General features: G+C 48.2%; 1 protein-coding gene across 1 annotated transcript in view; it reads left to right on the forward strand.

Annotated features, from left to right (window-relative positions):
* The window catches only part of SLC9A1 (solute carrier family 9 member A1), a 300,131-nt gene that overhangs the window by 233,146 nt on the left and 51,421 nt on the right, over positions 1 to 15,564 (forward strand). The window contains exons 6-8 of the mRNA XM_085647703.1: positions 11,093 to 11,182; positions 12,899 to 12,969; positions 14,668 to 14,841. Coding sequence (XP_085503829.1) covers positions 11,093 to 11,182; positions 12,899 to 12,969; positions 14,668 to 14,841 — 335 coding nt within the window. The remainder of the gene's footprint in view (positions 1 to 11,092; positions 11,183 to 12,898; positions 12,970 to 14,667; positions 14,842 to 15,564) is intronic.

The raw sequence follows: 15,564 nt of genomic DNA on the forward strand, positions 1-15,564 counted from the left end.
TACTGACTATACTGACCGTTAGTGCGTGTACAAGCGTCTAAGTGTCTACACTAGATGCGAGGGCAGAAATCTTCCATAGTAATAGGGCTATGAATTACTTGCATGAAGACAGAGAAGCCGGGCCCTTTGCTCGGTAGCTGGGAGAATGTTTACTTAAACTACTAGACAGGAATGTTTTGGATAGGGAGCGGAGCAAAGCAGATAATCTTGAAGGTGAAATACAGTTTTTGGCAGGCAACAGGCTGGAGTCAGGCACCGTTAGCCGCGCAGGGAGTAGGACAAAGTTCATGGGTTCAGATGCGAGCTCAGACTGGAGCTTTCAGAGGCAGAAGGCAGAAAAGGCTTGATGGCAGAATCAGGGCCTACTCGTCTGAACTGCAAAATGGGATAAGTGAACCATATAAAGCCGGTGGCCTTTCATACTTAGGAATGGAATATCCGGCCCATTCATGGCGGATCTGAAAGAGGACATGTTGACGGTGGACACACATGTTTGCGTCTTCATAACTGGAACTGGAGGAAACATACATGTACTTATGGTTTATACATGAAACCGTTGGGGTCCAAGATAGGGGACATAACTGACCATAAAAATCCATATTTCCACAACATGACCCTCGTCTCAAGACTGCACCACATCTGAATTCAAGGACCTGCCCTGAGATAGATTGACTTATTAAGTTCTTTCTGAGAAGAATGTGGCAACTCCCACTGCAGATGAGGTTCTTGGATTCGGATGTGAACAGAGTCCAACAAGGATCATTACTCTGCCCTACCCTCTTCAACTTACATTGCACCACTCGCCAGCATCATAAGATCCCATGAAATCAGCATTCTCATACAGACCACACACAGCTCATCCTCTCCCTCATGGAAAATGCCAACACCACCAGGACCAATTTCACCGCCTACATGTCCAGGGTGATGAAATGGATAAACCAAAACTGCCTGAATCTGAACACTGACAAAACTGAAGTCCTGATCTTTGGGTACAGTAGCTCTCTATGGGACTCCTCCTGGTGGCTATCTGGACTGGGACCTACGCACACCTCTGCAGACCATGCCAGAAACCTCAGATTCATACTGGACAACAAACTTGCGATGACCTAACCGGTAAATCCATAACGTCTTCCTGCTTCCACATCTTACGTGTGCTCCACAAGATCTTCAAGTTGCTCCTCCAAAACACCAGACGCAGCGTCACCCAAGCCCTTTTCACCAGCAGACTAGACTATGGCAATGCACTCTATGCCAATATCCAGACTTACCTCATACAGAGACTCCAGGCCACCCAGAACTCCGCGCCTTACTCCTCCTCCATAGCCCCCGCGCACTTATCACTCCTATCCAGAAACGCTGCTAATTGAAGCTGCGGATCCATTCTTACAAAGCACTCCATAACACCGGACCTTCCTACCTCAAACATCACCTACACTTCTACCATCTGTTAAGACAACTGCACTCAGCCACACTTTCCCTCGTGCAGATCCCATGCATCAGCAAAAGCAGGGCAGGTGGATGCTAGTTTTCTTACATCGCTGCCAAAACCTAGAATGATCTTATCCCAACACATCAGGACCTCTCCTTCCCTAGGAGGCAGCAAGTCTCCGCTAGGGCCTGTAGAAATATCACATCACACCCACCCTGATGGAATTCTATTGGTTCCTCTTGCCAGTCGGCACCATCTTCAAAACCAGCTGCATCATTTGTGAAGTCATCCCACCCACTACCCCCTGTTTTATCTTGCAGAGAAGCTCAACATCTCTGGTTATCCTCGGCAGTTGCAGCGAAATGACCATAAGACCGCAGACTAAGAAGTGTAAAAAAACCAACAAAAAAAACCCAACTCAAGACAACAGGTCTTTTCCATCTATACATCCAGGATCTGGAACAACATGCCCATATCCATCAGGACTGCCACAACGCTGCTCCAAGTTAGGAAAGAGTTGAAGACTCACCTCTTTAAAGAACACTATCAAACTGCATTAACCATCCACAGCTTGGCTTCCTCTCCTATTACTTGCTGACTTCAAGCTTGCCTTTGACCATATGTCTCTGCTACCTTTTGGCTAGGTTCTCTCCATAGAAATGACACTCACTCTCTTTGTACACAACTGCTAGAGGTGATATTCAGTTAACTAGAAACTTATCAGAAGTACGTATACCTTAAGCTGGATAGTCCGGTGTGGCCTCTTGCCTCCCATTTCTCTGGTTTGTGATCATCTTCTGAGTTGAAAATAAGAGCAAGCCAAATTTGGAAGTTGGGTGAAGTTGGTGATGTGCTTACATGCTGGTCTCTCTTCAATAACTTACTCCTACTATTCTACTCATCTAATTGCAGACAATTCATCTAGTGCACTTATTCTTTGGATCAATAATGTTTGCTTGATTGCTTTTGAGAGGAGAGGGAGGACTATTTTCATGCTTTCCAAATGTGTTTCCATATGCACCAGAGGAGGAACAAAAGACCATAGTGGAAACGGCCTGTGTTCTTGCAAGCCGCAAATCCACCAACACCACCGTGTGCAGGAGCATGAGTGAAGCTGGTGGCGGCTTTTGTGGTGTGCTGCTTTGGTTGGCATTCCCATTGTTGACTCAAATCCTCCCTACCATGCTCCATCGGAGACAATAGCAGTGTAATTTCCTCTTGGCATCCAAACGTACAGCGGGTGCAAGGGCCTTGAAGAGTACTAAAGCCCACACATGCCCTGAATATAGTTTCAGAAAGACCCTGAGCCCAGAATTGCAATTTGAACAAGTGGCTGTTTTCAGAAACCACAATGTTGTGGTTAGAAAACTAGTGGAAGTCATGGAAGGAGACTTATGAGAGGCAAGGGGCAGGGCCAGTCTGTGTGAGGACTATATCTAGCCTTTAACAATGTTCATTTGTCTTTTCTCACAAATACATGAGCATATATGAACATATTTGTGAGACAGCAGCATCTATGTCCAAATAAACAGGGTGCTGCTGTTTCCTACCCCTTCCTAGCTCAAGCACTCGAAAAAAAAGCACCATCCCTGTAGGAAGGTGGAGTATTATGTGGTGATGCTGGTTAGGCTTCACCATGCAGTACTCTTACAGACCCCAAAGATGGTGCTTGGATTCACAATAATAAATCCTTACCTCAGTCCTGGTAGTGTGGCAAAGAGCAGTCAGGCTTTACGAGAGGACCATGTGTTAAGCATTCCAGAATAACAACATGGACAATAAGTAATGACATGACTCAATAGAAATCTGACACCAATTTATAAAAATAAAGTGTATTTTTACTCCTAATTTAGACACCAACATGAACGTGATCAAATACATATAACCGGAGTTATGGATTCTAGAAGAAAAAATAAATCTCAGCAATTCAAAACTGCAGAACTTTTGCATTGTGGTCCATGGATTAAAGTGGTAGTGACAATCGGTCACTTGCAAATCATGTTGCGTGGAACCCAAGAAGGGTAAAGGTGATGCGGGTCCAAAGACCAATCCATGACAGTCAGTTCAATTTTACCTGGCCCGTGGAACTCTGTTGCAGAGTTGTCCTGGCTGTCCCTGGTGCTGAACGGGAGCCGTGGGAGAGCTGCTTTTTATTGCTTACATGGCGCTGCGGAGAACAAAATTCAAAAACACAACAATGAGGTGGTTAGTCTGATGGAGTTCCCACTAGGTGCAGCATCTGTGTCAGGGGTTGGTTGCCGGACTGGCGACCAACAAACCTTACCAGCTGTAAACTTTAGAAACAGATACCTTGACGTCCAGTGGAACACAGTAGCTGCCTGTAGCTTCATGGAAGGCATGACCCTAATTCCCACAATGCTCTAGACCTTCTGGATTTGGGCAAGCTGCCTGAGGGGGCCTGATGGTCTGCGATTCTTCATATCCAGAGTGTTTTACCTGCAGTTTACAGGAGGCGAATTCCACTAGTCCAGAGGAGTCCAAGGGTGCCTTAGGCTCTAACAGGGGTCCCTCTGTCTAAGGGAACTGAGAGTTAGACAAGGACGAGTCTCGATTAGGAAGGTCCAGGAGCATTTCAACAGGTGCGGAGCATCCCTCTTTTGGTTTGTGCAAGTCCAGTTTTAGTAGACACTGGGCTCTTTGTCCTCTTCGATGCAGGTTGTTCAGAACTGTGGTTCTGGTGCGGTGGTGCCCCGTAAATCCTAGATTTAGGGGTGTGAGTGCAAGTGGACAATCTGCTGTTTGCCCAAGTGCCTAATCCACTCCTGAGGTGACCACATCTGGGGGGTGTAGGTCACCTTTTCCATCCAGAAACCATAATTCCTACCACTTTTAAAAATGGCAGAAGTCTTTCTTAGCTGTACAGACCTGACAACCCACCCTAGAGGTGTGGCTAGCCTTCTGGGGGTGTACTACACCTGCATACCTAATTTCTCACCTGCTCAGTTGCAAATTTGCCTGGGTTGGGGAGGGCATAGTTTCTCCATTGGGAGTCAGCCCTGATGTATATCGGAGGCGGTGTAACCTTTGAAGCTCACCCCCTTGATGTGCCACTTCACTAGCCTTCCTGGGAGGGAGGAGGTGTGACCTCCTTCCTGCCGCGGCCTTTGTTCCTGACTCCTGGGAGTGATCATTCTGCTTGTCAGGAGGTCAGACTCCTGACTTGATGGCAGCATGTGCAGGCTGCCAGCCCGAGCACGGAGAAGCTGAGGCAACCAGATGGGCAACCTCCAAGGTAGCCATATGGGTGCATGCCACATTGCCCGAGACACAAGATTTGTGTCGGGATGAGATGGCACATTGTTTGCTACTAAACCCAACATACATGCATTCATTTTTTTTTTTAACCATCCTCCGATTCAACAGCAAGCCCTTCCTTGGTAAATAGTATGCTCTTCAAAAAAGTGAGAGGTAGAAGTAAAAATCATTTTTACAGTTGCAGATGCTGCCAGTTTGGCGTTTACAAACCTGAAAATGCTTTTTCACAATTAGTGATCCTATTTTTTGAGTCAAAGGGTTTTCCAGCTCCTAAAATGGATTTGCAACTATGTACTGATTTGGTATCTGGAAGGTGTGTTGCAGGCACCCCATCCAAATACAGAATCAGTCTTATACTATGTGTCCTTGTTTTGCAATCAAAATACCTTTGCAAAGCATTGAAGTTAGAAACATCTAAGGAGTTGATAACCCCTTCACAAAAGTAACAGGTCCCATTGGGGCCCCTTCCCATTTGTTAATTTGAAAAATGTGTGGTGAATACGCATTGCTTCATGGGCCCACTGCCAAGTCTGGAAAAGAGACTCTTGGTAAACACAGCCCTTTTCCTTTAAGGAAAATTGACTACATTTAAGTAAAGTTTATTAAAATGTGACCCTAGACCTGGTGATCTGCTAACGCTAGCAGGCCACTGCCCGTGATTGCATTCAGTCATAGTGAGTTGCAATTTGTGATCTATCTCCTTTATGGATGAGTTAGTTGGATTACAATTCAGAATTTTATGAACCTACCTATTGGTGCATCAGTCTGTTCCAAAAGGTCTTTGCAGGCTGTAAAAATACTGTTCGCAGTTTATAGCCTGGATTTTGGACCAGATTTTCGTGCACCTGGCCCTAAATGCTGGAGACCAAAGACCATAATAAAGTGACCCTGTAAAGGACCAGATGATTTTATTTAAAATGTGTCAAAGTTGTTTTGTGACATGTATGCCTGCCACTTGATCACACCTATCCGGTGCTCCACACCTGCTGCCACTATTACCATATCGTAGCACCCATTTCTTGTTGATTGCCAATGTACCAACGTGCCATGCCATATGTAAGCATTGTGGACTTGAACCCGGAACCATGTCTTGTTTTACGAAAAACCTTTAATCAACAGATTTAAAGCAAAAACAAAAGTGCCCTGAAAACAAGAACCACAGAAAGCACTGTACAAAAATAATTTAGCCTGGTTAAACAAGATCAGCCAATAAAACTTCCTGGTGGACGTGGGAAAATTCAGCAAACCGGTATCATGGAACGAAATCTGGCTAAAGACTCTGGTTATACGCTAGGGAGCTGACAGTCTGACCGATACTTAAAGAGAAATGAAGGCCTCGACCAAAAAGCTTCTTTTAAAATTGTTCTTTGCAATTTCATAGTTATACTGAACAACAGATTTACCTTTGGTAACACTCTTTCTGGTGGGTACTCCTAATTGACTGCAGATTCTTCACCTTTAGAATATCCCCAGGTGCCAGACTGTATCCGGAATATTTTTCAGCATACCCCTGCACGCCCCAGTAGGCGGCGTTGTGCAACTCTGCGTTGACTCCACCCAGGAAGTGATGACTGGCACCTCATGTCGGTGACACCCAATTACTCTATTGGTTTTGGGCTCGCTGATACTTCAGATCCCACTGCACAGCCTGCATGTGCCACTTGGCAGGGTCGACGAGCAGAAGGCAGAAAGGGCAAGAAGCCACAGTCTCCCTCCCTGAGACCTATGACCGAGGCTCAGACATCAGAATCGTAGCCTGGACTCGTTGATCTGCAGGGATTAACTGAAAGTACACTGTATCCAGGACGACTCGGATGAAATGGAGCCTTTGCAAAGGAGTCCGGTGTGACTGTGAAAAGTTTATAGTGAATCCCAGCATTGTAAGGAGGTTCGCCATGCTTTAGAGGTGGTCTACGACTGACTGTGGCGAGCCCATATTTAACAGCCTGTTGCCAAGGTATGGGAAGACTGGTACCACAAGCTCTAAAGGTATGCTGTGACCACCGCCATCACCTTTGTGTATTCTCATGGGGCACTGGAGAGGCTGAAACTGAGCACTGCAGACTGAAAATGCTCATGGCCCACCTTGAACCTCCGTACTTGCAGGACGGGAACAGGGGCACAGGTGTCCTGCAGGTCCAATGCTACTTACTATCCAGTCTCCGGGATCCAGAACAGTTAGAACCTGTGCAGCAAGTGCATCTTTAATGTCTCCTTCCGTAGGAGGAAATTGAGAGGCCCTTTTCCAGCACTAAGAAATAACTGGAGTAGCACCCAGTACCAATTTCCGAGGCCAAGACCCTATTTGGCTTCTTCCTCCTGAACTGAAGCAAAATGGACAAATCCTTCTCCTAAAACTGCTCTGGGTGTGAAAAATGCAGCGGGATGGAAAGTAGTGGCAGGATGTAGTCCCACTGGATTATCGGCAGGACCCACATGTTTGATGTTACGGCTCTCCACGCACAGAGGAAAATACTTATTTTTGCCTCCCATGGGGTGGTGGTCGTGTGCCGCTAAGGGCAAACTAAAGCGTCTTAGAAGCTGCTGCTGCCGGAGGGGCTGGGGATTGTGAAATGTTCTGCCCCTGCCAGGCTGGACCTTGTTTGTTGGATCTTCTCAGTGGCGGCTCCTCCTTACTGGTGGAGGAGCGTCGACCCACTGCCCGGCTCAGAGCCAACAAATGTCAAATGAAACGATGCTCTTGCATCGTTTTATTTTACATTTACCGGCTCTTAGCCAGCGGTGTTCGGAGGTGTGGGAGGGGGAGGAGTGCTATGAGCACTCCACTCCCTAAGTGCGCATATGTGTTTTGAAAAACACACTAACGCACTTAGTTTTTCTCCAGCCCAGCTGCATTGAGCAGCCGGGCTGGAGAAACCCCACAGACTCCCTGGTCTGAGCAGGGCGTCTTTCCTGCCTGCTCAGACCACACCCTGTGCTGCTCTGCAACTCGGGGATTGGATGGGAGCCTGGGTCCCAGGGGCTGCTGGGACTCTGGAAGCGGAGGTGGTGAATGCGACGCAATGCTGGAGGCGGCCGGCGGCAAAAGGTTTTTTTAAGGCCCCCCCCCATGCAGGCCGCCTCCCTCCCGTCCCACCTCCCTTTGATTATGGTGGCCGCCGCGGTATCCTCTACTCTGACCCTGAAAGGACGTGGATGCCTGATGCTGGGGGGGTGAGACTTGATGCTGCCTGTCGGCAACATCCCTAGCGATGCTTCAAAAGGGGCAAAATTGTGGAGATACTGCCTTGCAGGTGTGGCAAGACTGCAGGCCAGCACAGTGGCTCCATTTTCTCGTACAATAGGCAAGACCCATTAAAAGGCATATCCATAAGCTTGAACATTACCTGAAACGTCCTTGGAAATCATCCATGCGTGGCTCTGGGGCACCAGGCTAGTTCTGACCACAATTAAACAGTTGGTAAAGATCAGTGCAGACCAAATGACATACTTGGCTGCATCACAGCCGTCTTGGCTGGCCTCTGCCAGGCTGGCTCAGTTCTAGTATTGTTGGCAAGATCTCTGTACCCATGTGCCATAACGTATGTGCAGTACAGCTGGTGTTGACTGACCTAAGGTGAGGCTAGCTGATGAAAATATTTCCTTTCAAATGATGCTTTTTTGTTGTTGAAGATTTAGGATTAACCCTGCTATTAGATGCCTGCAGTACCAGGCTCTGGGGGGGGTAGGGTGGTACATCGGGAAGGCAAGGTGACCCAGGGCAGGTTTGTGGGGTCGCTCATCTGATGACTATGGGAATTAAACTAACTTGTGTGGAAGGGCCAGGAGGAGAACACTGCCTCTTGTCATGGGAAGTGTTAAGTCCTCCGATATCTTGTAGGTCCAGATAAAAATGGTCATTGTCAAATTGTGGAGAAAATTCATCCCCACCATCTCCAGCAAGCTCGCTGACTCTGATCCGAGTCAGATCTGAAAAGTTGTTGAAGCACTGGATGGCCGTTTCTAGGCACAGGCACGCCACATCGAAGGCAGAAGGAACTGGGGTTGAGCTGCACCAGGACACGACATTGGCAAAGGTCAAGAAATTTGTTTTGGAGTCAGACAGGGCCATGAGATCAGTGTCCTCCAGCATCTGGACCGGTGTCAACACAGCAGGAGCCGGCATAAATCTTGATGCCGGGCAGAGTCTATTCCTAAGTCAGAGCTGAACCCGAAGTAGGCTCAGGAGGCGCAGATTGTGCTGAGTGCAGACCAGCTGGAGGCAACACAACTGGAGGTCTGGGCGGATCTGTGGGGCCCAAAGACGCACCAGAGGGAGCCTATAAGGTGCTAAAGGTTCAAAGCATGGCCTCCTTAAATGCCTCAATCTGTTGTGGCCTCGCAGACGGCCCCTGTATTAGCTGTTGTAGAGGGACAGGGACGTTCTTGGGACTTTTCAGGAGAGTAGCGAGGCTGGGATGAGGCCCACTTGGATTGCTGGTGGTTTTTTTTGTCATTGGATTTACCCAAAGACTTGGACCTCGACGACTTGTTGCAGGAACGGTTCCATGTCCTTCGAGCAGGCCTTATGCGACTTCCGGCAGTGTTCGGCAATGTACAGCTTGGTTCCACCTTTCTGTGTGGACTTTGAGTGCATCAAGGCATACTGCTTGCATGACTTAGAGTTGTGGCCCAAACACCAGAAACTCACCTCTTTGGGATCTGTCACAGACATCTGTTTGTGGCAGTCCCTACAAGGCTTAAAACATTAAGTTTTAGGAGGGGGCATGTTCCCTTTCAAACGGACGAGAACTTTTGAGAGAAAAAACTTGTCAACTGATGAAGCTCTTTGTACAAAGGTGCGTAAAGAAACTGATGCCAAAGTGCTTGGATGGAGCTTATATATGGCTCCAGATGTCACTTTCGATGGAATCAAAACCGGTATTCACTACACCACCTACTGGTGCAGGGGCTGTGCAGGAAACTCTTCCAAATACAGCCTGGCACCTTTTTAAAGGTGAGAGATCAGCGGTTAGAAGAATACATAAGAACTTGCATCTTATTTTTCTTTTTATTGCTTGCCTAAATTAAAAGGCTCTTTGGCAAACTAGGCTATATAAGCCAAAAACATTGTTTATCTTGTACTCTTCTTGCCATGTTAACAGGCCTATGGTCGGTTTCTAAACACCGAAAGTCTCCTCCTTCCAGTCTTTTGCCCTTTCCCCTTATCTACCAATTCTAAGTATACATTTATTTAAATTGTTTACTAGCTGTGTTTCATCTCTTTGTGATGCACCAAAGACCATGAGCTTAAGTGTACTTGTAATAAAAACTTGAGAAAATTCAAGCAAGACTTATGCGGCAGAGAAGAGAGGTGGTGGTAGGGATCTGAACTTTAATGCACATTCATTCCCATTTAGCAGGTGTTTTTTGTTGTGAGTTGTTTTTTTGTTTTTTTGCACCTACATATCAATTTCCTCATCTGTCGAATGGTAGCATAAGGGCAGGGCCACTGGAGGTATGCGAAGTTTTGACGTTTCATTTGCCATACAATCTTTTACCTACTGCATAATATGCATATTTTTTTTTACAGAAAAGTGTTTCTAGCTCAAACGGATCAAAATGTACTAAAAATGTAGCAACAAGTGCTGCCGCGCAGTAGGGAACCCTTGGCAAAAGTTGAATGGTGACCTTTCAGTTGCTTATTGCTGTATTTGTCTGCTAAACTGGTACTAATTAGGTTAAACGTCTGCTCCGAAAGGGATACCTTTTGTAAAAATGACAAAATAATCAAATAGTACTATTACAAAATGTGCTGCATTCTTCTGCCTAATTTGCCTTTAATTGTTTCATAAGTTAGACCACGCTGCCGCAGAATTTGGTCCTCCCGTGCCGCATAATTCCAGTGGCCCTGCATAAAGGTCACATTTTTGGGAGCAAACAGGGATATTAGAATATCAGACTGATTACCATAAACAACTGTGTGCTTTTTTCCTGTGAAATGCAATAGGTGCCTCTTTATTCACCCTGGGAAGGTTGTGACCGCGGAATATCTTCCGCATGACGTTTAAAAGCTCCCCATCGTTGTATGTACAATAACAGATGTTGCTCCGTTACATTTGTGGTGCTTTGGTATATCTACATACGCACCCCATAAATCCCGCTTGGGTGTTACTGAGGACGCCATTGCGGCTAGTGGCATGGAGCCTCTTGCTGCAGCAGGTGCTTCCCCAGCCTAGGAGATGAGCCAATGTTGGGGAAGTAATGCCCAGTGGTGACCGTATGATGTCAGTCAGTGTCCTGGGTGTGTGCTTCTCATAAACCTGTTCTTGTTTAGTCTGTTTCCCAGAGGAGCATTGTAAAAGATCAAACGATTGCTGGCCTGATTGTGGCCTAATATGGTGTCACCCCTTTGTTTCTAAAGGCACAGTGTGTTGTTTTTCTCAGGGCATGACCATCCGGCCTCTGGTGGAGCTGCTGGCCGTAAAGAAGAAGCAGGAGACGAAGCGCTCCATTAATGAGGAGATTCACACCCAGGTAACCCTTGTGCACGGTCAGACACGGTCGCTGAGGAGGCGGGGGGGTCAGACACGGTCGCTGAGGAGGCGGGGGGGGGGGGGTCAGACACGGTCGCTGAGGAGGCGGGGGGGGTCAGACACGGTCGCTGAGTAGGCGGGGGGGGGTCCGACACGGTCGCTGAGGAGGCGGGGGGGGGTTCAGACACGGTCGCTGAGGAGGCGGGGGGGGTCAGACACGGTCGCTGAGAGTAGGCGGGGGGGGGGGGGGGGGGGTCCGACACGGTCGCTGAGGAGGCGGGGGGTCAGACACGGTCGCTGAGGAGGCGGGGGGTCAGACACGGTCGCTGAGGAGGCGGGGGGTCAGACACGGTCGCTGAGGAGGCGGGGGTCAGGCACGGTCGCTGAGGAGGCGGGGGTCAGGCACGGTCGCTGAGGAGGCGGGGGTCAGGCACGGTCGCTGAGGAGGCGGGGTCAGACACTGTCACTGAGGAGGCAGGGGCAGACACTGTCACTGAGGAGGCGGGGTCGGACACTGTCGCTGAGGAGGCGGGGTCAGACCTAGGTCACCTTGTCATCTCAATGCTGGGTCTGGGGGGGCTAATCTAAAATTCCACCTACTTCTCCCATACACTGCCAGTGTGCGGGGTGTGACAATCAAGGAACACTTCTTATCCTTTAATGCTTTATCAGATAAAGAGAAACACACCTACAGAACATAGGGTTACCCTAAAATTATCAGTGCAAGGGGGCTAACATCATATGTTAACCCCTTACACTCACAGTGCCCCTGCAAGAGGTCAGACAGTCTTATGTGATCCTTTGAACTCCAAATCCTACTCCTACACTGGATCACACCCTCTAAGGGACCCCCTAAACTCAGACACCATCTCTGTGAGCATTAGTAGTCACATGGTGTCTGCTCCCTTGCAAACATGGTCTCTGCTGGGGGGGCAGTGGGGGCGCACACACTTATGTGACCCCTCACTCTTACAAGCTCTATCTCTGCAAGGGAGCAGACACCCCCTTTGTGGCTCTTTGCATACACAAAACTAACCATGGAAGGGAGCAGACTCTGCTATGTGACCCGGGCACCCACACTTACGGACAGGTAACCCACTCTGCCCTCCAATTTCTGTCACAGGGTAAGTAGTTGTTTAGGTCAACCCCTTTTAACTCATAATCTTTCCATTGATGGGGTACAGATGAGGGAGGTGTAGATGAGTGACTACAGCTTTCCTTTCGTGATTGGTAGGCCTTGTTTTTTGGATGGGTTGGTCACTTACAAATCGCCCACTCTGTATGTCCTTCTCTTTCTGTTATTACTCGGTAGTTGGTGGGTTTCCACCAAAGTCAACCTTGCAGTCCATCCCTTGCTGCTTGCGCCACCGCAATGCTGTTGTGGCGAGAGGCCAATTCTTCTGCCTGGGTTTTTTTTCCCTTCTTTGCTTGGCTGCTCTTTCCCCAATGCCTGCTGCTTTGTTTACCCCCTGTCTCTTTTGTCATGCTTCCCTCCATGCTGTGAGAAGCCGTTGATAGGTTGGCACCAGGTGGGGAGGAGCTTGGAAGAGATTTTTTAAGTTGTTGTTTTGGTGCTTTTTTAAAACCGGAATTGTGTGTGTGTGTGGGTGTGTGTGTGTCGGTGTGTTTCGATATTGCACCTCATGCCCTGCCTTCGTCTTGGGTTTAGGTTGAGGCAGTTAAGCTGCAGTCTGGTAATTTGTGTTTTCATTTTCAGTTCTTGGACCACCTGCTGACTGGCATTGAGGACATCTGCGGTCACTACGGGCACCACCATTGGAAAGACAAGTAAGTGAGGGCCTCCTCACGAAGCTAGCAATGTTAAAAGGATACGTTGGTAACTGCACCCCACCTCAATTTGTTTTTAATTTTTTTTTAACCTATTTGTTTTGTAAAACAGATGCCACAGTGCAGTTATCCCAGACATCCCTATTTTTCAACAGCATTTAGGTCATCACATTGCTCCTAACGATAACTTATTTCTCACCCATGTGCCCATATCCACCCCATTAGTTCCACCATCTCAGGTTGAACGATCAGTTCCAGGGGACTCGGCGCCTTGGGATTCCGTGTTCGCAGATCGAAGTCCAGGTCTAGGAGCATGTCCGTCGTCATCCTCCAGGTCTGGATACCCTCTTGAGCCCGGTCATCCCTTCGGACCAGCCCAAGGCGGAGCTCCTCCGTCACCATCTATTCCCCGACACCCCCAGATCACCATGCTAGAGGGAGGCCTCCTGGGTGCGAGCAGTGTATCTTGATTCTGTGCTTTGCTAACCGTAATACCAGTGGCCCACATCTATATCTTATTTTCCCTTTTTAGGATGTACCCCCAGCACACAGTGCTTCAGAGAGCACTTCACTCTCAACCCTGGGATCGTGGCTAAAGATTCTGTGATCTTACCCCAATATTATGAAATGACTGGGCAGGTCCATAGCACGTGAAGCAGATCCGCTGCTGGCGGTCTGTATTGTGGGCATTCCCCTGCATGCATCTGGTAGATTTCACTGAGCAAGTGGGGTAAAATAAGCTCCATGCACTCTCTTGATTTGTATCAGTTGAAACCGGGCGTTACTAGTTACAATCTTATGGTGTCCCAGTACACTATCCCATCCGAACCAGTGAAGAGGGCCCCCATATCCTGTTCCTATTTACCCCTCATCGCCAAGGGGGAGTGCACACTCCAACAAATCTTTCCTGCTAGAAAAAGTAAATAAGGGTTCCACAGTCCTTCTTTCTGCAGTGCAAGGACAAGCAAGTGAGGGGTTCCCACTGAAGAACAGCAAACTTATGTTTCAGGTGTTGAATATCCCAAATCTTTCCAGTTCATGGGCTTCAGAATCCTTGTTGTAGGCGTCCATAGTAGTCTGTGTGGCTGTGTCCACTCCCTATGCTTAATGTGGGGATAGAAGCAGGGATTGAATTTGTAGGTTGGAGTGATGCCAGCTGGGAGCCTTTCCATTGAGTCCCCAGGAAGAGCACGCCGTGGTGCCGTAAGTGATGGCACAGAGACTCCATTCCATTAAAGTCCATGAATTCCCCCCCCCCCCCCCACACACACACACTGCCTAAAAAAAAAAAAAAAAAAAATCTACGAAAACAATATCTGTGTAGTGGATTGGAACCCAAAAGCAAAGAAGCCTGAGCCAGGTGTCCCTATTCATAACTGTCACAAAAGCCAGGCTGGTCTATCAGGAAGCCTAACTTTCAGACAAATTTGGGCCTTTGTAAATGCAGGAGACCTTAGCAAGAGTTTGGCACATGTTGGGGCTATTTTTTGAAAAGGTGACCAAGCCTGGTTTAGAGCAAACTGCATGCTAGACTCACAGCGGACATACAGTACTCGCTGTCACCGCTCTGCCAGTCATTCCAAAGCTTCAAACACACTTTGGAGGGGGGGGGGGAATGGCATGAAGGCGGATTATTGTTGAATGGATGATTCCGCCTCAAGCTTTGTTTTTCATGGTTTCTTGTCTGTTCCAACACAGGCTGAATCGCTTCAATAAGAAGTACGTGAAGAAGTGCCTGATCGCCGGAGAGCGCTCCACTGAGCCCCAACTCATCGCATTCTACCACAAGATGGAGCTGAAGCAGGCCATCGAGCTGGTGGAGAGCGGAGGCTTGGGGCGCATCCCCTCCGCTGTGTCCACCGTCTCCATGCAGTGAGTATCTCGTTGTAGGAGCTAGGACCAACATTTGAGGATCCTCGCTGAACCCCACTTGGAAGCTAAGTGGCAATAGATGTGACATGTTGGGTGAACAGAAAGGTGGTGGTGTCCTGGTGGAGGGATTGCAGCTGGGAGTGGGGGTGAAGGCATGTTTGATGCCTTAGGAATGCTGTCACTGAGCAGACAGGCTTGCACAGACCTATCGGAAGCTCGTGCATGACTGGAGTAAAACTGAAGCTGGGTCCTTCGTAGTTCCTGTAGAGAAAATGGAAACGCGACAAATCCTGCAGCTGGTACCATCTAGAGGTATTAGCCATTGTAGCGTCCTCGTTAGTGAAAAGGGCAGTTTTTCTCTAAAATCTATAAATAAATGTTTGCCACACAAACCTGGTCCCCTCAGAGTGGAGCCATGGGGAATAATGACTCCTCACCCCATATCCCCCCCACCAGCACCCCACTTTCCGAGGGGCTGGAGCTTCGGGAAAGTGATGGGATGGTAACTTGAACGCGTTTGGAGTGGCTATGCTTGAAATCAGCTGGATAGCAAGGGGCTGTGCAATTGGTGTACATGCTTCAGAAGCTCTTTGGATAGGTCTGCCAGCTTGGGTGACTTGCTGCAGCCGGGCTGAAGTTAAGGGATGGGAGTTTGGAGAAATGGTTGGTTGGGTGCATGAGTCAGATGGGGATAAGGTAGGTTCTGGGTAGGTGATATAAAGG

This window comes from Triturus cristatus, chromosome 3_2 (assembly GCF_964204655.1).
Source record: "Triturus cristatus chromosome 3_2, aTriCri1.1, whole genome shotgun sequence".
NCBI lineage: Eukaryota > Metazoa > Chordata > Amphibia > Caudata > Salamandridae > Triturus > Triturus cristatus.